The sequence below is a fragment of the Schistocerca nitens genome, chromosome 5 (genome assembly GCF_023898315.1).
Source record: "Schistocerca nitens isolate TAMUIC-IGC-003100 chromosome 5, iqSchNite1.1, whole genome shotgun sequence".
NCBI classification, from domain to species: domain Eukaryota; kingdom Metazoa; phylum Arthropoda; class Insecta; order Orthoptera; family Acrididae; genus Schistocerca; species Schistocerca nitens.
The window spans coordinates 97,207,670-97,232,679 of record NC_064618.1 but is presented as its reverse complement, the minus strand read 5'-3'; the positions used below and the strand labels follow the sequence as shown (position 1 = coordinate 97,232,679).

Sequence of the window (25,010 nt, the reverse complement as noted above, 5' to 3'; positions counted from 1 at the left end):
GAATAGTATCCCATTTCGTTCTCATATTACTGGGTTTTATAAATGATTGATGGTCGGGAGCGAAGAGACCAGTTCCATCCATATGGACTTACCAGATGCTACGAAACACTTATCATCTGTTTTTAAGAAAAGTATTAGGGGAAAAAATTTTGATTTTTGTACATCTTGCAATCTGATATCTTCGCTTGATAAACGACTAAATTTTAACTGATGCCACAGTTATTGCACTGCATCAAATTACATGAAAGATTGCGCGAAATTTCAAAAATTTTGCAGAGGTAAAAACACTTTACATAAACTTGTTTGTGGTTTATTTCAGCTTAGACATTGCAGTGAATAAAAAGTAGATAACACGTCGAAATTTTATTTAAAGTTGACAGCAGAAGTAAAGTTCATTTTTCTCTCGAGTTATTGGGTATCATATCCAAAGGACAGTCGTGCATTGCGAATCTTGTGGTCATAACAGCCGTAATATCTATGCTGGTTAGGTACTTTACTTTAATAAATGTTTAAATAAGTTCATCGACGTTTTCTGGGTGTGTTTAAATTGGTATGATGATCTTGTTTATAACTCTAGCATCTGACCGAGACGAACATGGCTTCCAGGCTTTGGTGCTACGAGAAGGGACTACAATAAGGGCTCTTAAATGGTTCACTTAACTCTTTCGCGGCCGCTAGGGCCGAGCATCTTGACTGCCCGGCCACGTAAAGGTGGCGAACGTATTGTGTGCCTCGCTGGGGGATGACTGGTAACAGCTGTACAACCGGTAATATCTCATAAACGGTTCCTCTGACACCTGCTTAAGTAAAGTTGATTACTTTTATCTGTTGCAGATGATTCTACCATTTTGAAGTTCTTCCATTTGGAGCACGTCATGGGACAAGCATATCAACTTGCCAATATGAGTGATAGAGACGTTCTGTAGCAGAAGAATAACTGCCAACTTACAGAAATCTCACTTTGAGCTTGAAAGAATCACGTTTCTTGGTCACCTTACACACATAAGGGGTATTCTGCCAGATAGAGAAAAGCTTTCAGCTATTAAGAACACCATTCCTCGAACGAAAAAGCAAAGGAAACTGTTCTTAGGGCTAGCGTCGTTCTTCCAGTCCATTTGGACTGAATATTGGTTCTGCGGTGTTCATCTCAGCATTGGATTCAGCTCTGTGTCCTGAGCTAAGGAGTCAGTAAACATTATTGGTAGATAATCTTCTGGTGGCGAGCACAGGAGTGGTGCACTTAGTATGAAGTTATGACCGTGAGGAAAACATCAGCTCACAGAGCGTGTGTCGTTTTGTGCGAAGACTGTTTGATGCAGAGAAAAAACAACCAATACAGTGATGTGTCTGTACATTTTATGGTACCACTTATAAAAATATCTGCACTTGTACCCGTTACAAGATGTATAAATTATTATTGTAGAAACACAATACTCGTTCTCCAAACTTCCTCACATGTGTTCTCTGAAAAGAACGTCTTCTTCCATGCAGGGGTCCACCTTTGAGTTCACAAAGCACTTGTGTAATACTTGAGGATTGTTCAAACCTACTGGTAACAAGTCTAGTTGGATACCACCGAATTGCTTAGATGTCTTCCTTTAATCTGACATCGCTGGGATCCCAAACACGCGAGCTGTACTCAAGAACAGGTCTCATTTATACTCCTAGATAAGCTACACTTTCCTTGAATTCTTATAATAAACCAAAGTCGACCATTCACCTTCCCTACAACAGATCTTATGTGGTCATTCTATTTTTGCCACTTTGGAACATTACACACTTATATTTAATTTACGTGACTGTGCCAAGCATCACAACACTAATAACGTATCCGAGCATCATAGGATTGGTTTTGTTACTCATTTTCTCATTGCTGGTCAACCTATGCCTCAGGCCATTCATGTATATGGAGAACGACAGTTGTCCTGTCAAACATACGTGGGGCACTCCTGATGATATACACTATGTGAGAAAATGTATCCAGACACCCAAAAACGCACGTTTTTCATATTAGGTGCATTGTGCTACCACCTACTGCCAGGTACTCCATATCACCTCCATATGACCTCAGTAGTCATTAGACATGGTGAGAGAGCAGTATGGGGCGCTTCGCAGAACTCACAGACTTCGAACGTGGTCAGGTGACTGGGTGTTACTTCTGTCATACGTCTGTACGCGAGATTTCCACACTCCTAACCATCCCTAGGTCCACTGTTTCCGATGTGATAGTGAAGTGGACACGTGAAGGGACACGTACAGCACAAAGGCGTACAGGCCGACCTCGTCAGTTGACTGACAGAGACTGCTGACAGTTGAAAGGATCGTAATGTGTAATAGGCAAACATCTATCCAGACCATCACACAGGAATTCCAAACTGCATCAGGATCCACTGCAAGTACTATAACAGTTAGGTGGGAGGTGAGAAAACTTGGATTTCATGGTCGAGCAGCTGCTCAGAAGCCACAGATCAAGCCAGTAAATGCCAAACGACGCCTCGCTTGGTGTAAGGAGCATAAACATTAGACAATTAAACAATCGGAAAACGTTGTGTGGAGTGACGAATCAAGGTACACAATGTTGCGATCCGATGACAGGGTGTGGGTATGGCGACGGCCCAGTGAACGTCATCTGCCAGTGCGTGTGGTGCCAACAGTAAAATTCGGAGATGGTGGAGTTATGGTGTGGTCGTACTTTTCATGGAGTGGGCTTGCAGCCCCGTTGTCTGACATGACACTATCACAGCACAGGCCTACATTGCTGTTTCAAGCACCTTCTCGCTTCCCACTGTTGAAGAGCAATTCAGGGATGGTGATTGCATCGAGCACCTGTTCATAATGCATGGCCTGTGGCGGAGTGGTTACACGACAATAATATCCCTGTAATGAACTAACCTGCACAAAGTCATGACCTGAATCCTATAGAACACCTTTGGGATGTTTTGGAACGTGGACTTCCTGCCAGGCCTCACCGACTGACATCGAGACCTCTCCTCAGTGCAACACTCCATGAGAAATGGGCTGCTATTGCCCAAGAAAACTTCCAGCACCCGATTGAATGTATGCCTGCGAGAGTGGAAGCTGTCATCAAGGCGGGCAAACACCATACTGAATTCCAGCATTACCGATGGGGGTCGCCACGAACTTGCAAGTCATTTACAGCCAGGTGTCTGGATACTCCTGATCATATGGTATAGTTGTCTCTGATGAACACTAGGCATCCAGTACAAAGTACTGAGCTCTATTACTTAAGAAAACTTCAAGTCCCTCATTCATCTGATAAATTATTGCATGTGCTCTGCCATTCTTTAACTGTGTAGTGTAGCACTTTACCAAATGATTTCCAGGAATTTAAAAAGCTGGGATCTGTCTGTTGCCCTTCATCTGCAGCTCATAGAGCACTGTGTGATGAAAGAGCAAACTAAACTATCTCAAGAGCAGTGCTTCCTAAATCCGTGTTCATTTTGTCGACAAAGGTTTATTCTCTAGAGGAAATTTCTTAAGAAGGTGCTGCGGTGGTTCCCTTTGTTGAGTAATATTGTGGGGTAGAATGTTGCGGCAATTGTAGACCCAGTCTTTAGCGACATACGTGCACCTGTTGCAGAGGAGAGAGAGAGAGACAGAGGGCAGGCGTACTCACCAGTAGGTCGGCGATGGCGAGGTGCATCAGCATGTGGTTGACCCTGGAGCGCGCACGCCGGCGCAGGATGATGAAGAGCACGGTGAGGTTGCCCGCTGCCGACACCACCATCAGCACGCTGTACGTCGCGATGGAGACGACGTGGCCGTCGTTGAACTTCATGTCCTCCGGCAGCACGCTGTTGTTGCTCTGCGACCACAGGTTCTCCGACTCGAGGCCCGCCATCTTCACTCTGGCTGGAGCTCAGTCCTGCAAAACGGCCGGGCGCCGCTGCTGCGATTAACTCTGGCAACGCCGCCGCGTGCGGGAAGCGCGGGTTATGCTCCGCGCGTAGGAAGCTAATACAGGCTGATTCACGAAGTATGCAAATATTTTAGTATGTTATTCGACAAGTGAAACTAAAGAAAAAAGTTCATATAAACATAGGTCCGCAAATGTTTAGTTATGGAGATTTTGCCTGAACTTAAGCAACTTTCCTAAAATGAAACTGTTCCAAAACTGTAGAGGATAAAGTAAAGCACGATTTACATTTATTTTGTTGCTATTGGTGTGGTGAGTGTAATAAAACATGTCCCAGATGTGTATCTGCAGTAGTTTTTCAGGACATCAAGAGAAGCAAAGATTATTACACAAGTAAATTTGTTTACTTTCCATTGACAAGGTACAAACGTTTATGTCATTGTTAGAAACAGTTAGTGAGTTGTTTCAGTCGTTTCCTAACCTTGAAATGAGTTAGTTTTCTGTATTGTTCAGTGAGAGATATAATAACAACAGAAATGCATCGGTCGTAGTGCTACACGTTTGTGGCCACCCAGATCGCCTGATTTAACACCAATGGGTTTTTGTGTATGGGGATGGATGAAAGACATAGTTTATGAGGACAAAGTCAATACACGTGAGGCATTACTTGTTCACATTGTGAAGAACAACCCTGTGAAACTTGAACGAGCAACAAAATCTGTTCATGCACGTGCAACTAAGTGCATTGAACTCGGTGTAGTCAATTTTGAACATTTATTGTGAATGTATTGTGAAACTGTATATATACTGTACAACTTCCTTAACAATGAGCTTTGTTTTTTCCGGTTTAACATGAATTCACGTGTGCTATGGTATTAATAAAAGCAGATTATCTGACACTTTTATGAACTTTGAGTTAACGTTATTAAAATCGTTTTTTTTTTCAGAATTAAATTCTCTACAATTTCTGTTGAAAACTTTGTGTCTGGAATTTAAAAAAACAAGTTGGGCCAAGTAGTTAATAAATTAAAAATTTTACGAAATTACTTCTTTGCTTCTCTGGATGTTCTGGAAAACTACTGCAGGTATACGTCTGGGACATGTTTTATTTATCCAAACCCGCGTATACGAGGATCATTCTAATGAAAGCCTTAATTATTTATTAACAGTAAGCCACCACCCACGATTATTTAAAGAATCAAACTCCCACGTATAAAACAGCTTCAAACGTCGATTACTTTACAAACCAGCTAATATGTTAAACATTTCGATTTAAGCATGTAAAGCCCTAATGGTTGAAGATGTACAACTGCAAATATGTTGGTTTTATTAGTTTTCGATTATTCAACCATAAATGAACCAACAGAAAAATGGTTCTATCAGAGCACAAAAGGGGCGAATACGCTCCTGTTTAAAAGAACCTGACTGAAAAATAGAGTACCAGCTGCCTCATTCTACCTTCCGATGTTTCCCAGTGGTGGTTCAACGTTTCCACAGTATGCCCGATTGTGTTCGATCTACAGCAATCATTCGCAGAAGCTCAGTACAGTCGCAAAAAGAATGGATAGTGGTTAGACAACAACACTGCACAAAACCAAGATACTTTAAAGTCACCCTAGACCGTACACTGTCATTTAAAGAGCACTGAAATAATCTAAAAGCAAAAATGTGTGCAAGAAACAATATAATACGTAAACTGACTGGTTCAGCATCCGCAGTCAGCAGTTCTTCGAACATTGGCAATGAGACTCTGCTTTGCAGCCGGAGAATATGTGGCTCCAGTATGGGAGGCGTCTAGCCATACAAAACAAGTAGACATGCATACATGCTTGTAGCTAGTCAGAGAGGAAAAAACAGCAAATCGACCCACGGCACTTAATGTATAACCACAAACTGTTCCAACTCGCCTTAAGACAAGGAAGAACTTTATACAGTGGACAGTACCAGCAGAAGCCCGACCGCTTATCCGCCGCCTATCTTGATGGTTGCCGGCCGGTGTGGCCGAGCGGTTCTAGGCGCTTCAGTCTGGAACCGCGCGACCTCTACGATCGCAGGTTCGAATCCTGCCTCGGGCATGGATGTGTGTGATGTCCTTAGGTTAGTTCCGTTTAAGTAGTTCTAAGTTCTAGGGGACTGATGACCTCAGATGTTAAGTCCCATAGTGCTCAGAGCAATTTGAATTTTCTTGATGGTTGGACTCTCTGAAAAATGCGAACCTGCACCCCAAAGAGGAAATCACACAAGGACAGCAAGTACAGGAGCACTGAGCAGATTAATAACAGGAGACGCAAAATGCAAAGTAAACATTGTTAACGGAGGCTACTCTGAAGATGACCAGTGTGAATCTGGAGAAACACAGACGATTGAACATCTGCTCATGTGTCGACGGGTGGAGTTTGATTGCACAGCGGAAACTCTATTTTTGTGCAGTGACAAGGCCATTAAAGCTACAGAGATTTTGAAGAAGATAATTTATGTGTCTTGTCCGGACACGGAAAGTAAAGTAAGTGTTGTACCTTCCACTGAAATTTAAAAATACTCCCAAAAATATTGGCTCCCAAAAATATTCGCTTTCTTTTTAGCATAAAACTCAACTCTCACTCCTTCAAGCTTCCCTAATTGTAACTCGCTCACGCCCATTTGCACTTTCTCACTCACTCATTCAGCCCAACGTTATGTGTGTCTGTCTCCTGTCTTACAGCCACTCTCGTTCGTTCTGTCCTGCTGCTACTACTACTGCTACTACTACTACTACTGGCCCCTCTCACTGTCACTGTCTCCCTCTTGTTCTTTCTTACTTCTACTATCTTATCCATTCCTTCTCTCCACTCTGTCTCTTCTCAATGCCACAGTCTGTCTCTTCTACGTTCCCATTGTCATCGACTCTGTCTCTCATTATCACTGGCTCTCACCCACTTCTACTTTTTCCTTCTCTTTATTCCTCTCCTACTGCCATTGTCTCCTTCATTCTTTTTCTACTCCTCTCACTGTCAACTTTGTTCCCCTGCCATTGTGTCCCTCTCTTTCTTTCACACTGTCATTTTCTCCCTTTTCCTTTCTGCATCACAACCGCTCTCTATCTTCCCGTATTTATTGCTTTTACGTCTGTTTCCTACTACCACTGCATTGTTGTCTCTCAGTATAAAATAGCGCGAACACGTACGCATACTAAAATTTTTGTGAAAATTTTCAAAAGTGCCGAACGAGATAGACTAATTCACCTGGTACCCCAATTTTCAGTCAGAGTCTTTTAAAACAGTACCATTTTAGCCTTTTATCGCGCCAATAGAAGCATTTTTCCGCTGGTTCAATTTTTCACCTGCTTCAGCAGGGTATATCAGTCATATGAAAAGAATTTTATGGGTCAGTAAAACTTTGATAGTTTACTTATGTGAAAGTGAAGATCGCAATACTAATTGTGCACCTCAGACCGGATTATACAAACACAAAAGTTTTGCATGTGCTTCTGTACTTGAAAGTGGGTTTCCCAGGACCCTTCTGATGATAACGAAGACACTTTACAGCATATATCTCCGTGCTACGTCATTTTATAATCTACGTTTTCGTCTCAACACCGGGTTTCACGTGCGTATTTTCCATGAACAACGAGGGTAACCTTGAACCTGTGTGCCTCGGAAACGTATGAAGATATCAAGAAAATTTTCAAGTTCGTTGGAGGATGGGATTCTAGGAATATGTTGCAAAAATTACATCCATTTGCTGTGTACAGCCGTCACGGAATCCGCGGCTCGGTTTTGGTACACAATCTGCTTCTTTTTTATGATTTTTCTCAGGAACCGACCATGAACTAAATGGTGCCTGCATAAATCACTTAAGACGCACCATAGACCAAATATAATGCAAAAAGAACCAGCCGATTTGCTCCATTTGCTTAAGCTGCAGAAAGTGTGCAATATTCAAACTTAGACCCTGTACTGACGGGTAGATACAATAACACGATTCTTCTCTTGGGTATACAAACGGTCTGCAGTCCAAGGCCTACCCAGAACACTTAAACTCGCCTTCCTGTCACGCTAGGTATGAGCCCGAAGATCTAGTTTTTATGTGCGGTGGCTTGAAACATATCAGGCAGCGAATACTGTCACCTGCGGACCCATGAATAAATCAAAACCAAAACTGCGACTAAATTTAGGAAAGGTTTGAAACCATGTTTAAAGTTATGCTTATATGGATATGGTGTCTGTTCTTTCGGACATGTCCTACAGCCGTCTAGAACGAAATAAGATTTATATTAATACCGTCAGCTGCGCACGGGCGTTGATATAGATCAACGGGGACAGGTGAAAATGTGTGCCCCGATCGGGACTCGAACCCGGGATCTCCTGCTTACATGGCAGACGCTCTAAACAACTGAGCCACCGAGAGCACATATGATAGTGCGACTGCAGGGACTGTCTCGCGCACGCCTCCCGCGAGACTCACATTCTCACCTAGTGCCCACACACTACATTCGTAGTGTCCCACCCCAACACACTCATTACTCGTGGAAGACAGTCTTCCAAGTCCCGCAAGAGTTCAGCGAACATGTGTGCATCCGCACAGAAGGTCATGGCCGGTATCGCCAGAACTATATGCTTATATGGATATGGTGTCTGTTCTTTCGGACATGTCCCCGGGTTCGAGTCCCGGTCGGAGCACACATTTTCACCTGTTCAAATGGTTCAAATGGCTCTGGGCACTATGCGACTTAACTTCTGAGGTCATCAGAACGTAGAACTAATTAAACCTAACCTAAGGACATCACACACATCCATGCCTGAGGCAGGATTCGAACCTGCGACCGTAGCGGTCGCTCGGTTCCAGACTGTAGCGCCCAGAACCGCACGGCCACTCCGGCCGGCTTTTCCACCTGTCCCCGTTGATATATATCAACGCCCATGCGCAGCTGACGGTATTAATATAATTCTAATGTTTAAAGTTTGTCGGAAGCAGCCAAGTGCTCTCATTATCGAACATTGGATGAGTATAATCTGGGTAATTGGCACTCGGTTTCAAGCAATACGTAGTTTTTCACGCTTCTCAATGTTAATGGCGTTATATCTGACGAACTATGTGACGTACAATTGTATAATTTTGCAGGTATCTTCAGTACTATGTGTGGGTAATGTTTGGAAAATCTGTTTCGATTGGAATTGGTAGTATGGAAGTAATAAAGTAAAACGATATGTCTGATAGCCAAGTTTGACTGCATGACCGGCGAAAGTGTAGTAAGCGATAAACTTCCTTTTTTGCTTTACTTCGTGGGGGATTTCAGAGAGCAGGAGTTTTGTAATGGTTTGAAATTATGTGTAATGTTTGTTGTAAGTCTGTAAGTGCTCGTAAACTCAAATACTGCGTGAATAAAGTCCGTGTATTTGCACGGTGCCAGTTACGCTAATTCAAGAAAACATATACTTTCTACCTTTAATACTTGTATCACTGTGTTAAACGTTTAAAGTAAGATTATACCTCTTAATGAGTAGATTATGACAGCATTTCATATTTTTAAAATGTATCAATAACTGTGCAAAATACTGAAAAGCAAATTTTTCCCTCCCTATGCTGTAACTGCTACCGATTTTAGCGATAGCGTTTTAGTAATATAGGTTATGCAAATGAGATAAAACAAACTAAAACACAGATTATGATTTTTCTTCGTAACCCCTAGCACTCTGCAAGTATATGGATGCCACGTGGGAGGAATGCAGCCTCTCGTGCACAGCAGTTTCCAGCTCTCCATTGATCCTAGAATGCTGGACTCCCAGAACTTCTTCGACAGATAAAAATGTGCAAAGTATACATAAAAAAGTTTAAAAATTCTGAAAAGATCATCATAAAATTGAAAAAATTGTAGATGGAGAAAAAATATTTTATTTTTACATTATGTCTCTCTTTTGCACTACATGTGAATGTATGATTGTGTGAATGCATGTGTAAATAGAATAGTTGTTAAGTTTCACCTACAGCTAACTGTCCAAGTCATACCAGTGAGTTCCTCCAAATTCATTTTAGTGCAGCTGTTTGGGATGGATATTTTAGAGAGACCAACTTCACTGTATTATTAAATTATTTCAGCTGATTGAGGTGGGAAATGTTTAGAACCATCCAGTTCAACATGTAAATTGAGTCTCCTGTATGTGTGGAATTTCACTACTAATACTAAGCATATTCGTGTTCTCCATACGCTCATTTAGTATCATTGCTTTCCAAGCATCATGCAGGTCCTCAGGTGCATGATTACAGCTAACATTCGTGTTCAGCTGCTCCTTCTCCAGCACAGACATCTCCTCCATTGAATACATAGTAAACAGTAAACACTTCTGTCATCTTGGGAAGTTCGGCGCAGACTGAAGCTCCGTAACAAGTAGTGGAGGGGAGGGGATGTGAGGTAGTGGGGGAGGGCTGGTGGTGGAGTTGGGGAGAGCCAGCACCATCCTCTAGTGGTGGTGTTGTGAACTAAGTCAGTTGTACTCCAGACTTCAAGGAGGACACACAAAATTTGATATTCCTGTCAATGAATTTGAATTTTCCGCCAATTTTTAAATTTCCTGCAATTTATAGGAGTAGAGGGGGAGGGGGAGGAGTAGGGTGGGATGTTGGGGGAAGGGAGCCACATGCCATCTTAGGAGATCCCATGATGTCATTAAGGGTGGGGGTAGTTAATTGATCAATTAATTAATTTGCCTATCAATTTGGTATCAATGTCATACCAAAAGTGCACCAGACATGGCTTTATCCACTACTGGTGTGGAGATAGTACTGGTCAGAGAAGTTGCTGCACATTTTACAGAGCAAGTTGAGTTTCATGGGCAGTGTATGGGCGAGCATTATCCTGTTGGAACAACACATCACTTTCTTCTTACAGGAATGGCAACAGAATGGGTCTAACAACATTCTACATGTACCGAGCGCTGATTAGCATTCCTTCCGGGAAGACCAAAGGTAAACGAGAGTTGCAGCTTGTCACACAGCAGACCATAAGGTATGGGGTGAGACCAGTGGGTCTTGAATGGATATACTCTGTGAGGCAGCACGCACAAGTTCTATGATATATGTACAGCCAAACACCGCCCACATGCAGGCAGAATCTGCTTTCATCGCTGACGACCACAACTCGCCATTCCATCATCTAAGTGACCCAGTTGAGCCGTGCACGTCGATGCTGTGGCGTGATTGGAAGACGGAATAGAGGGGTGTGCGCTCGTAGTCCCACTGCTAATAACAGTTCTCAACAGTTTGTGTTGACACATCTGTGACCACAAGCCATTGTTGTGTTGTTTACAATACAACTATACTGGCAGGAGTCTGTGCTGCGTAGACGTCCAGAACCTCGTCTAGAGGTGTGAGAATGTTGACGTGACCACTGATACCTGTATCGTTGCACAACAGATATAGCACGTCCAACTTGTGTGGCAGTTCTGCGAAAGGAGCATCCCGCCACTCGGAAGGCCACAATTCGAACCTTTTCACATTCGCCCCTTTTCCTCCAGAAAGCACTAGTGCAGGGCTTCACAACATACGTGCTCGCGGAGCAAGCTGTGAGCAGCAAGGCGCGAGCACGGAGCAGCGCGAGCACGCTACCCCCACTACCGGACCAGAGTGGAGAGTGGGGAGAGTCACGTGGGGTACACAACAGCTGCCACCAGTCGATGTAAATCCGTGGCCATCTGCAGGGATATCACTCACGAATTATTACTGCGACAAATGAAACAAATAAAGGAGAATGTACACATGCCACATAATTTTATTAGCTTAGTGTATGCCTCTACCATCTGTAGACACTGAAACTAAAGAATTCCAAGACAATCCTATATTTTCAACACTTTCTTCAACACTACTTAAAATATCACCTCTGGTTGTAGTGTTCTTCATGGCTACTACATCAAGGAGCTCCTCCCTCACCTGAAGATCTCTGTTAACACCTCTAATAAATATGGCAAGCTGCGCTGTTCCAGTGATATCAACACTTTCGTCCAGAGCTAGAGAATACGCCATAAAATCTTAACAGATATTTGCAAGCTGGCTCTGGACGTCATCTGCCATGTCCTGTATGCGACGCATAATGGTCATGTTAGATAATGGCACAATCCGAAACTGTTCAACTTGAGATGGACACAAATGTTCCGCTGCAACTACCAAACATTCTTTTATTAAATCGCCATCAGTTAAGGGGCGCAGGGATTTTGCTAAAAGCAAAGCAATTTTGTAACCCACTCTGAGAGCTGCCTAAGTTGATTTTTCTTCATCGTCCAGATCTTCTTCAGATAGCTTCCTTTTATGTTTAATAACTTCCTGTGCACGATCTGGTCAATCACATTTTCCACGTCCGTAGTCTTTCACGTGGTACGACATATAATGTCGCTGCAAATTAAATTTCGTAAATAAATTCAGCATTTTGTGACATAGTAAACATTTTGCAACACCATCTTTTTCAGTAAACAGATACAATTCCTCCCAATGGGGGTTGAACTGCGAAAGCATGGTTGGGGTTACACAACGGCGACTTCACACGATTCTTAACCAGCGAAGCGACTGTTAAGAGCTGATCGTAGTACTTTAACCGTTACACAGTCGGCGCGAATTCAATAGGCACGCTGCGGCCCTATTCAAACGTGCGCGCGCATTTCCCCTCCCTCCCCTCCCTCCATACTCCGCGACCTTGCAGCTGCTCGTGAGCACGTGCCTGAGCAGACGCGAGTACTCGCGCTCAAAACCGGCCAGTTGTTAAGCCCTGCACTAGTGCGTCTCTGTGGTATGGTCGCCTGTTGGCTTCTCACATCCGAACCACACTGAGCCTTCCGTCTATGAGCGTAAACACAGGTGTCACACTGCTATGTACTGTATGCCACTACGCTGTCTGCTGGCGGGTGACGTTGATACCTTTATGAGTACATCTACTATATCCCAGGTGGCTTATGTCATCATCGGATCAGATTCGACGTCGTCTTTGCAGGTGCACTATTTTTTTCCGCTGCAGTGTATACGCGATACGACGTGTTGCAATAAAGATCTCGCGACACGACACTTGTCGTGGCACACTGGTGTTCCCACAGGCGTGATACAACATGCAGTGCAAAAAGTAATGCGACTCGTACATAGGAAAAGTGACAACACAGCACAAATCACGTTTCTGTTTCAGGTGCAATGATGAGCTCTCCTGCAGAACACGTTATTGTAGCTTAACACTCAAAGTTAAAAAAACTGAAAAAGGAAAGGAGGTAGGTCCTCGTGCTAGCACCCGTATAATGCCGTAAATATCAAACATTGTTCGGAAGTGACTTCTCGTGAGATCTCTCAACACGAAAAATCCCACAAAGTCTACAGGACGAGTGCAGGCAATGTCCACTTTTCAGGAGCAAACTAGTATCATCTACTGTGACAAACCAGGGCACAAATGCTTTCTATTGCTACTGCTGAGGAACTGTTCATTGCAATAAATAAGTTGGTGAAAGTTAGTGAAGGGCGTTAAAAATGCCATCATGAAAAGCATTTGCTCGTACGACCACCTAGAATTGTGCTGTATTCAATGTGGTACAAACATAAATAACGGCAACAAATTAATGTACCTAGGATAGTGTTTCTAAAACTAAAACTGAACTCCAACCGGAAATGCGTCGGAAAGCCCAATGACACCGACCGACCGCCGTGTCATCCTCAGCCGACAGGTATCACTTGATGCGGATATTGTGGCGTTTATGCCACATTACTGCACACTTTTATTATATTTTGTTGCTATGTTTTAATGCACAGTAAAGGAAGATTTTGTTACAGGAGCCTGGCGAGTAGATAGGATCACAGGCCAAACTCATCGGGCGACGTGCCAGATGGTTACAAGCGTGAGAACGGCCGGGCGAGCAAGAGCTGTTTCATACTGGAGTATAGTGGAGATTCACCTTCCACGCTGGGCGCCAAGAATCATGTCTTCTATTATTTATATTTACTGTTTAAATATTGATATACAGCTCCGACCGTAGTGATGAAGTTTATTGCACTGGGAATTTCAATATCACTAAATTCATCAGGAAATGCCAATTAACATTTTAGTTACTGTCAGTAATTATTGATGAGTCAATCAGAAGTATGCCGTGAGAGGACAGGTGCCAAACTGCTAAGATAGCTCAGGACTAGAGTAAGATCGGTTGCTGACGAGATAATACGTGAATCCGTGGGTGAAATCTGGTCTCATGCAAAGACGGAACAGTTTTCCAAAAATTGCCTCCAATGACGTACTTGTGCAGTGCTGCGTTAATTCGATTCAATCTACGATTGGTTTTTGAGGTGACAACATTCGAACTAGTGTGTGAACTCCTCGTAAACACGGAGTTAATTGTTAAATTTGCCTCGGAAAACATATTTGTGCCCTCTCATGTTGAGAGATCGTCTGAAGTATATTATTGTGGCTCTTGCGGTGCTCGGGAACTAATGATTAATGACCGGGAATCTTGTTATTAATATTAACGGTAGAATGGCTATCCGAAACTTTTTCTTGATTTTTTTTTCTTTCCATAAATATAAATAAAATTCCAGTGCCATCCCAATGCTCCGTAATTTCAATTTTAATAGGACTGAGTACAATCAGCATCAGGAAGCAGTTGTGCGGCATAAACGAAAGTTGGCAGGCGTATTTCTACAGGTGGAAGACGCTGTCCGTCCATTCACATGTTGCACCAGTCGCGCAACAGTGACGCTTGAAGCGCCAGTATGAGGATGGAAATCCGGTCTGCTTTAAATATACGCTGCGACGGTCGCGAGCGTTCGTTACCTTTGAGATTGGACACGGTGAGTTCATGTTAGTCAAAAATGTCTTTAATGGTACAAAGAAGCCATTATCAACAACTCGCTGAGTGTGAACGAGGTCATGTAGTAGGATTACGAGAAACTGGACGTCCCTTCTGCGATACTGCAGAAAGATTTCAGGAATATAGGCACCGTACATGACTGTGGGCATGGGTGGTCACAGGAATGTGCGGTCGCAAGAAGAACGGGCTCAAGACGGCCGAACGTGTCACTACTGACAAGGGAACCTCCCCATCGCACCCCCCTCAGAATTAGTTATAAGTTGGTACAGTGGATAGGCCTTGAAAAACTGAACACAGATCAATCGAGAAAACAGGAAGAAGTTGTGTGGAACTATGAAAAAATAAGCAAAATATACAAATGAGTAGTCCATGTGTAACATATGCAACATACAGGTGAGTATGAACCCATGCGCGCCGTGGTCCCGTGGTTAGCGTGTGCAGCTGCGGAACGAGAGGTCCTTGGTTCAAGTCTTCCCTTGGGAGAAAATTTTAATTTTTTGTTTTCAGACAATTATCAAAGTTCAGGCACTCACATATAATCAACTTCGCTCTCCAAAATTCCAGGACATGTTCAGATTTGCTTGGACATATGCAGGATTTGACGGTCTACACACGGAAAAATTTGAAAACGTTAAAAACATACGTTTTGACAGAGCACAGACAAAACTGTGCGACTGTGAAACTGTTGCATTCATTTGCTGCAGTTAATGTGACAAACTCTTATGTTTTCACACTTTTTTGGGAGTGATTATCACATCCACAAGGAAACCTAAATTGGGCAAGGTAGAAGAATCTTTTTACCCATTCACCAAGTGTACAAGTTAGGTGGGTCGAGAACATATTCCTGTCATGTGACGCACATGCCGTCGCCAGTGTCGTATAGAATATATCAGACGCGTTTTCCTGTGGAGGAACCGGTTGACCTATGACCTTGCAATCAAATGTTTTCGGTTTCCATTGGACAGGCACGTCCTTTCGGCTACTAATCGCACGGTTTTGCGGTGCGGTAGCAAAACACAGACGCTAAACTTATTACACTGAACAGAGACGTCAATGAACGAACGGACAGATCATAACTTTGCAAAAATAAAGAAAGTAAACTTTTCACTCTAGGGAAGATTTGAACCAAGAACCTCTCGTTCCGCAGTTGCTCACGCTAACCACGGGACCACGGCGCTCCTGAACTCGGACTCTCCTAGATGTTGCCTATCTTGCACGTGGACTACTCAATTTGTATATTTTGCTTAGTTTTTTCATAGTTCCACACAACTTCTTCCTGTTTTCTCGACTGATATGTGTTTGGTTTGTCAAGGCCTATCCACTGTGCCAACTTATAACTAAATCTGAGGGGGGGGGGGTGCGATGGGGAGGTTCCCTTGTGAGAGGAAAGGCCGTCGTGTTCGGCGCGTGCCTCCGGCGCATCGTACTTCATCTGCAGCAGCAATATGAGCAGCAGTTGCCACCACAGTGACAACGGACTGTTAGAAATCGGTTACTTCAAGAAGAGCTCCGAGCAAGACATCCTCCATGGTGCATTCGACCGACCCGAAGTCATCATCATTTACAACTTCAATGGTGTCAAGCGAAAGCTCGCGTATATGGGGTGTCCTATTTACCTTGGCCACCCTAAATAACTGTTGGTCCAGATGCAAATTATAAACTGTTTCAAGCAAATGTTCTTTAGCCGCCAGAGGGACATCAATCAGCATGATTGCCTTCGTTGTACCTTTGTTTTTTACAAGAGATATGAACAGCGGTATGACTTTTTTAAATGGCACCCTGTATTTTTTATTCGGTAATTCATTTCCTCTCCTAAAGACCTGTTCAAAAATGTATCACAGTGTACCATTCACTGAAACACAACGGTACTAACTACATAACACAACATTGACTTTGAGCCCGGAACCCAAACTCGTCCACTTGCTGGAGTTCTCAGAAAACAAATGAAAATCAAGTAAAAACATAAAACAAAATTGACTTTGTCTCTCCTGTACCATTGACCAGGAGTAGAACATCCAAAGTTGCTCAAAGTGGTGACACAGTTGGCAAACAAATACAAAAATGTGAACTTACGTATGTCAGTGTTATACAATTGGGATTGCACTATTGTGGTGGATACAGGTTTGGTGTGTACTAGGCTGTTAGTTTGTTGTTTACCGACGTTATCTTATACACAGAAAAACATAATTTTCGTACTTCGTTCATAATCCAAAACATTACGCCATCTTGCTGTTCGGGAGTGTTGCGAGAAATGTATCGCACAGCTTTCTCGCAACATGCTATATATTTTTCACGACACACGGGAACAGCAAGATGGCGTAATGCATTGGATTATGAACGAAGTACGAAAATTATGCTTTTCTGTGTATGTGAATAGCCGCGAGCCGTCCAACGAACGTGAGTACACAATAAACTAAGCAACAGGGCAGTACACACCAAAACTGTATCCACTACACTACCGCAGTTCCAACTGTATAACGCTGACGTACGGAAGTCCACGTTTTTTTATTTGTCCACTAACAATCGCTCACACAGTTGCAGATGACATGATCTATGTCGAGAAAAACACAGAAAATATTCCGCAAACAGTGACAAATCATGCTACAACGTATAATAAATAAGTTATTAAGGAAGCATTCACAAAAAACAATATTTAAAAAACAAATAGTGCACATATAATAATGTTTTATAACTATGCTATTTTCTACGTGTTTTAGATTTAAAGAACCCAATGATGATGGTGATATTTATCGCCGAAACTAGTTTGGGGAATAAATAAATAGGTAACAAACGTGTTTTGAATCAAGGCGGACACAAAATTCCCGTTTTGTTGTTTTTGTATGCATACAAGAACCAAATGGAAGAGTTTCAAGATAAATTTATTATCTAGGAGTAGCATTGCAAAGTGGTATGAAATGGAATGAGGACGTCAGGTTGGTAGTAGGAATGGTGAATGCCCGACTCCGTTTTATTGACAGAAATTTCAGGAAATGCGGTTTATCTATAAACAAAGCGTCATATTCTTGAATACTGCTTGAGTGTTTCGGATTTCCACCAGCTCTGATTAAAGAAAGATATAGAAGCATTTCAGAGGAGTGTTGCTAGATTTCTTTATGGAGATACTTCGTGAATCAAATAGCAATCCACGGAGGGAAGACGACGCTCTTTTCGAGAGGCACTGTTGCGGAAATTTAGAACATTCGAGGCCGACTGCAGATCGATTCTACTGCCGCCAGCACACCGTACTTTCTCGTAAGGACCTCCAAGATTAGATGAGAGAAAACAGGGCTCTTACGAAGGCTTATAGACCGCCGTTTTTCTCTCGCTCTGTGTGCGAGTGGAGCAAGTAAGGAAATGGCTGTCAATGGTCAGAGATGTACCGAGGTCTTCCTGCGGCCCTGGAAGGAGAGCCTAAGCTGTTCCCTCTCTCCAGTTATCTTCCAGCAGTTTTATCTACCCCAGTTATCTTCCAGAAGTTTTATCCACGCAGGTGTATGTATACACGGACCAAATGCAAGAGTTTTGTTTTGTAAGTAGTTTGAACGAACGTGAAGCATTAATGTAAAATATTGCTTAAATGATCCAGACTGCTATAAGATTTTGAACAAAACAAATTGCATGTATCATTCCAGTAAATAAATTACACAGTTCTTCAGCTTTTTTAACAAAACATTGAAAGTGTAATGTATATCTAATTTTTTATGGCAGATACTGCACACTGGATTTAGCATGATGCATAATAAAGAACAAATTTTATTTGTTACAGACAAATTATTAATACTGAATAAATTACTAATGATAAAATAAAAAGAGTCAGAAAATATCTCATTTTTATTATAATTCTACTTTTCATTTCCTTGCTTTGAGTGAAGCAGGCTTATTGATTATGTCATTGAAATAAAATTTAGTATCTATTTCGCATTCTACTGACAGTCTCTTTTGACCCACATTCGACAGTAAGCAGTTTTTATCATTTTTAATTTGCTGAATCTGCGCTCACAACACGTAGGAGTCACTTGTAGTGTCCAAAACATTTCGACGGTTGTATGAGCACACTTCGTAAAACCTTCAAAATAAACAGACCTATCAGTGCTCTCTTATCAGCTCTTTCACCTGGAACTTGAAAACAGCTATCCCATTAATTGATTTCGCTATATCAGTATCTCTAGTGCACAGAGCGTTAGGAGTATACATGTAGATATTTCTATTGATGACTGAGGAAAGTGTATTGCACAGTGTTACATGAGTATTTACTTCATTTGCAGACTAATTATAACTATTAGGAGCAGTATATTTTTACGTTGCTTAGTACCTTCAAGTACGGGTGGCATAAGCAAGCCCTTCATGTTGATTTTCCTCTGGGCAGCAGGTCAGGTATTGAATTGTGGACACGTGTACATAAAACAGGAAGTCTGTATTGACAGGCGTAGTTCGTGGAGCAGTAGTGGCTGTGCAGAAAACATTGGGGAGCAAATTATGCGATGTGTTTGTGGGAAGACAGTGGGACACAGAGAAAAAAAAAATCAGACGACCCACTGAAGTGCCGATATCCCTAACACCCTGTATTTGGCACCAAAATTCTGCAAAGTTTTCAAGATGAGATACAGAGCTTTCATTTGAAATGTTCCCTGACAAGACACTAAAATGAGATGAAAGGGTGTGATATATTTTCCATTTGGTTTATTATTCTAACAAATACTTTGAAATATATCTGAAACAGCCTCGCTCCAGTCCTCAGTCGGCAGAAATCAGAAGCCGTCAGTCAAATAGTGTACTTTCTTCAGTGTCTGCTCGCCGACCTTTCAGATCCTGGTACAACATAGCGAAGTAGCAGTAACAAGTCTGTTGCTGAAAATGAGCGAGATGGGTAGACAGGTATTTCTCTATATAAACCATGATGGGGACAGACGTCTGTTCCATAGCATTTGTTTCTTTGTCATGATACTTGTACTACTCTGTGACAGTGTGGCAACAGTGTGCATTTACAGTTACAAAGAGAAACGCTTCGCTTTTGTAGGCGGAAGATAGGAACATGAGAGATAACAGAATTCACGTATCTTTCATTCTTAAACTTTGTTGTTGTTTTTTTCTGGTCGGTTGTTGTACCCCCTCTCTGCCTGCGCCCTTGGTGCGGGCTTATCTCGCCATGGCTCCGGTACGTCCCAAGTACCCATGTACGTGGTACCCTCCACTATGCACCGTACGTTGGCTTGCGCAGAATGTATGTAAGTGTAGATGTATAACAGCTTCTCATTGGTATGTGATGTAACCATCTGATCTTGAGCATTCTTCGACAGAACATCTGGAAAGCTAATCTACTCTTGTCCGAACTGTTTATCGTCCGTGTTTCACTTCTATATACTGTAAATAAATGACTTCAAAAAAAGATTTCCTAACATTTGAAGTTTACAGTCGAAAAGCGACGCGGCATTGCTTCACACGGATAGCACTACGTTTCTATGGCCAGACGAACTGGCTGGAGTAACAGTAATTTTTTTGTGGGCCTGTTGTGAATGCTGTAACTGAATGTTACTATTCATTCAGCTTAAATATCCACGGTAGCAGAATAGCCTAACAAATTAAAAATGGCGAATGTAGGCCTTGTCGAAGTACGCGTCTCGCAGCGCGTCCTGTTTTGCGAGGAGCGTTGCAGAGACTCTATTTCTGAAAGCTATAAAAATAGAAAATTCTTGTATTGAAATGAATTTGAGAGGGCATCATGATGGGGTTTTGAAACATACCACAAAACAAAAAAAAAAAAAAACAAAAATGGCAGCTATCTGATAAACATGTCAATTTCTTGGCACGTTTTTCTAAATTCAAACGTTTAAATAAAGTATTTCAAATCCCAATTTAATAAACGCTCTCTTTAAGGCCTCCTGAACGCTGTCAGCAATTCGGCAGACTCTCCGTGGCGTCCCAGTGCGGAAGGGCCCTTAGGGTGTAGTCAATAAATATTCCTCTTTCACAGAAAGGCCGAGAAGTATTTGTTCTGTGTTGCGTGTGAGGCGCCGTGATTTGGTGCAGTGGTCAGCAGAGGCGCACGTAGTGCAGAATGCCGTTGCAACGTGTAGAAAAGGCAGTGTCACTGAGCCGCTTTATTGGAGTTGCGGTCCCCTCGCGTAGATCGCCTTTGTGGCGGCAGGCGGGCTGGCTCCCAGATTGCCTATTAGCCCCGCCCTGCGTTTCCTGCACTGGCAGCCCTGCTTAATGGTAAACGTCACTCGCACTCGTTGTGACGTCACTGTTGGCACCTGCTGAGCTCACAAGGCAGCAACTGCCGACTCCTCGATTGACTCCGCGGCGAAAGCACGAAAATACGGTAAGGGGAGGGGAGGGGGGGAGGGGGGTTACAGGTGATTGGTTTTGGCGGCGGAAGGCGGTCGTTTGGCCCAATCGCGCCACAAGGGGGCCAATCAGCCGCTAAGCCCCTTCCCCCCCCCCCCCCCCCCCGGCACTCTTCCGGGCACCGTAGGGAAATTACGTTCCACTCTGCGCCTGGTTTCTTCAAGGTGACACTCATCTCAAAACCACTACCCCCACTTCGCTCATCCTTGGAATCGTATCGCATTTTCGTCGTGTGAATCTCAGCAATACTTCAGTAAAAGCTTGCAAAATCGACTAGAGACCAAAAGAGCTCGATAAATATTATTCTGGTGTCCAAGTGGTGCTACAACAGACTAACAGGTGCAATCTCGCCCTTACTTCCTGATTCCATCCACTGTCCACAATAAACAATGTCCAGACCAAGTAATTAAAAAGCAAATTCTTTCATGAAGATTTGAGAGGCGCGGAGGTTACAATAAACTTTCTTGTTTACTTGGCTTGCCCTGTTGAGTTAGCTCCAGTTGTTCTTGTCTAGGCGTCTGATTCTTGAAGCTGAAGATGTCACATCAGGTCCTCACAGTCGGTTTGAACTAAATAAATCTGAAGATTCTTGTTGAGGCACTTTTGTTTACATAAATATATTTTCTCACATTTTAGTATATCATTCAGTATATTGAATGTTCACATTAACAAAGCCGAAATTGCATTGTTCACACACAAATACAAAAATACGTCCGATCTCATTAGAGACAGGCTTACGGCTCCCATACTCTGCGGAAATAACAATATTCAAAGGGTTTACAATTTTTATTAACAAATGAATTCCTACTTGTTTCAGCTACATTATTAATTTCGATTATTATTTCATAAATGAATCCAGAAATAAATATAGTAAACAATACAGGATTTCGTAATTAATAATAGAAATTTTAAGTGTGGCAATAATTAGTAATTTCAAATACTTCTAAAAACTAGTAGTTGTCGACTATAACATCGAAACTAAAATATGATATAAAGTTAACTTGAAATATAGCATACTGTGTATAAAATTACATGGAACTTTCTTCCAGGAGTGGCCGAGAGGTTCTAGGCGCTACAGTCTGGAACCGCACGACCGCTACGGTCGCAGGTTCGAATCCTGCCTTGGGCATGGATGTGTGTGATGTCCTTAGGTTAGTTAGGTTTAAGTAGTTCTAAGTTCTAGGGGACTGATAACCTCAAAAGTTAAGTCCCATAGTGCTCAGAGCCATTTTGCTAGTTCTGCAAGGTTCGCAGGAGAGCTTCTGTGAAGTTTGGATGGTAGGAGACGAGGTACTGGCGGAATTAAACCTGTGAGGACGGGGCGTGAGTCGTGCTTGGGTAGCTCAGTTGGTAGAGCACTCGCCCGCCAAAGGCAAAGGTCCCGAGTTCGAGTCACGGTCCGGCACACAGTTTAATCTGCTAGGAAGTTTCAAATTATATGGAAGTTTTCCGAAAAGCAAGTGAGATAGTACTGATCCATCCAAAATTCGAAAAATAATACTGGCATCGACAACTACTGTTGAGGGAAAGTAATGCTAGAGGATGTACCGTTACACAGTCCTATATCCTCAGCGTCGGTTTGCTGCTGAAGCAGAGCATGTTCTAAGTTCGAATATAATAAATTTCCTCGAGAGAGAGAGAAAATTTTCCGTCCATACAATCATTACAAATTCAGAAAGCATCGTTCATTCGTAACCGAGCTTGCCCATTTCTGTACCATATCGAGCGAATCATGAATGAAAGGGCCGGCCGCGGTGGCCGTGCGGTTCTGGCGCTGCAGTCCGGAACCGCGGGACTGCTACGGTCGCAGGTTCGAATCCTGCCTCGGGCATGGGTGTGTGTGATCTCCTTAGGTTAGTTAGGTTTAAGTAGTTCTAAGTTCTAGGGGACTTATGACCTAAGATGTTGAGTCCCATAGTGCTCAGAGCCATTTGAACCATGAATGAAAGGGTAAAGTCTAACTCCATACTCTTTACGGCTCCCGTAAACGAGTAGACTTGTTTGCCACATTCCCGCTTCTCTAGCTGCGGATTTGTCAAACAAGCCATACATGTACAAACAAAGATTGTCAAGTTAACGTTAGTTATGAAGCAGACGCTTTTTTTCCGGTATGCTGTATTCTCGCACTAATGGGAATGGCTACAAATGCGGGCAAAGCATTTCTAACATTAACTCTGGCACTGTTTTTAAAGAAAAAAAAGTAAACAAGACGCTGACGACGGTAGGATTTAAAATGACAGGAAATATAGACATGAAGATCTGTTAAAATGAATCGTACACTCAGAATCTGAAGAAAGCCCGCAGCTCGTGGTCGTGCGGTAGCATTCTCGCTTCCCACGCCCGGGTTCCCGGGTTCGATTCCCGGCGGGGTCAGGGATTTTCTCTGCCTCGTGATGGCTGGGTGTTGTGTGTTGTCCTTAGGTTAGTTAGGTTTACGTAGTTCTAAGTTCTAGGGGACTGATGACCATAGATGTTAAGTCCCATAGTGCTCAGAGCCATTTTGAACCAATCTGAAGAAAAAATGGTTCAAATGGCTCTGAGCACTATGGGACTTAACTGCTGTGGTCATCAGTCCCCTAGAACTTAGAACTACTTAAACCTAACTAACCTAAGGACATCACACACATCCATGCCCGAGGCAGGATTCGAACCTGCGACCGTAGCGGTCACGTGGTTCCAGACTGTAGCGCCTAGAACCGCTCGGCCACTCTGGCCGGCAGAATCTGAAGATTACGTCACATTTCTGCAGATGGCAGTGAAACTTTTAATAACATGTTTAGGGTTCCTTCGCCCTCACACTGAAAAGAAACACAATTCTGCGAAAATTTATTTTTTTCTACTTTGATCTCGGATGACAGTTCATTAAAATACCACAGCGTGGGAACATATAGCCCACACTTCCGCGGAAGATCTTGTTTGTTATTTCATTGCACTCCCGCTTGTACGTTATGCGTTTTTTTTATTGACGTCTTCCTGCATAATATATAGCTGGAATGTATATGACATCACTACCTTTTGGTAACTGCCAGTGTTATTTTGTTTTTATCCTCGATCGTAGTTTTCACAGATGGTAAGACTAACGACAGAGAGAGATCAACTGTAATAAAAATATTTTTCACTAAACATATGCGGCGAATCATCGAGACAAACAGCGTCCGTCAGCTTGCCAAACTTTTCGTGAATCAAAATTTCTCAGAAACACGTCAAACACAATCTAGGTTGACAAAGATGTCAAACAGCACCGCACACAGTCAAACGTTTGGCAAACACAGCAAAGTTCGACAAATTGTTTGATTTTGCACGGGGACATTTAGACACCCCGCATACATTTGACATGATGCCACAATGCAAACTATTAACGAAGGTCCGAGCATACGGAATAGATTTTAGGTTACGTGAGTGGTACGAAGTCTTATGAAGTAAACCGAATACGTTGTTTTTGACGGGCAAGTGTTTATCAAAGACAAGGGTATCGTCAGAAGATCAAATGGTTCAAATGGCTCTGAGCACTATGGGACTCAACTGCTGTGGTCATCAGTCCCATAGAACTTAGAACTACGTAAACCTAACTAACCTAAGGACATCACACACATCCATGCCCGAGGCAGGATTCGAACCTGCGACCGTAGCAGTCGCACGGTTCCTGACTGCGCGCCTAGAACCGCGAGACCTACGCGGCCGGCTCGTCAGAAGTACTGCAGCGATGTGTGATGGGACGGCTTTTCTTCTCTATGAATGTAAACGAGGAGACAGAGTGAGCAGCAATCTGCGATTGCCGACGAGGCTATGCTGCACCGGTAAGCATCGTCGTCGGATGCCTGTACGAGCGTACCGGACGTTTTGGACAAATATCTGTTTGATGTGATGAGCAGTAGATTGCTCTAAAAGGAAAAACTGTAAGTTGATGCAGATGAGTAAGAAAAACAATCCTCGAACTTTCTAATAGAATAGTGGTGCGCTGCTTCCTACAGGGAGGTTGATTAAAA

General features: G+C 42.9%; 1 protein-coding gene across 8 annotated transcripts in view; it reads right to left on the bottom strand.

Annotated features, from left to right (window-relative positions):
• The window catches only part of LOC126259903 (adipokinetic hormone/corazonin-related peptide receptor variant I), a 1,084,372-nt gene that overhangs the window by 316,058 nt on the left and 743,304 nt on the right, over nt 1-25,010 (bottom strand). For all 8 annotated transcript variants that reach the window (XR_007546573.1, XM_049956985.1, XM_049956990.1 and 5 more), the window contains one exon: nt 3,638-3,886. Coding sequence is in view for 7 of the 8 variants with exons in the window: in XM_049956985.1 (XP_049812942.1) it covers nt 3,638-3,862 (225 nt within the window). In the remaining variant the exon portion in view is untranslated. The remainder of the gene's footprint in view (nt 1-3,637; nt 3,887-25,010) is intronic.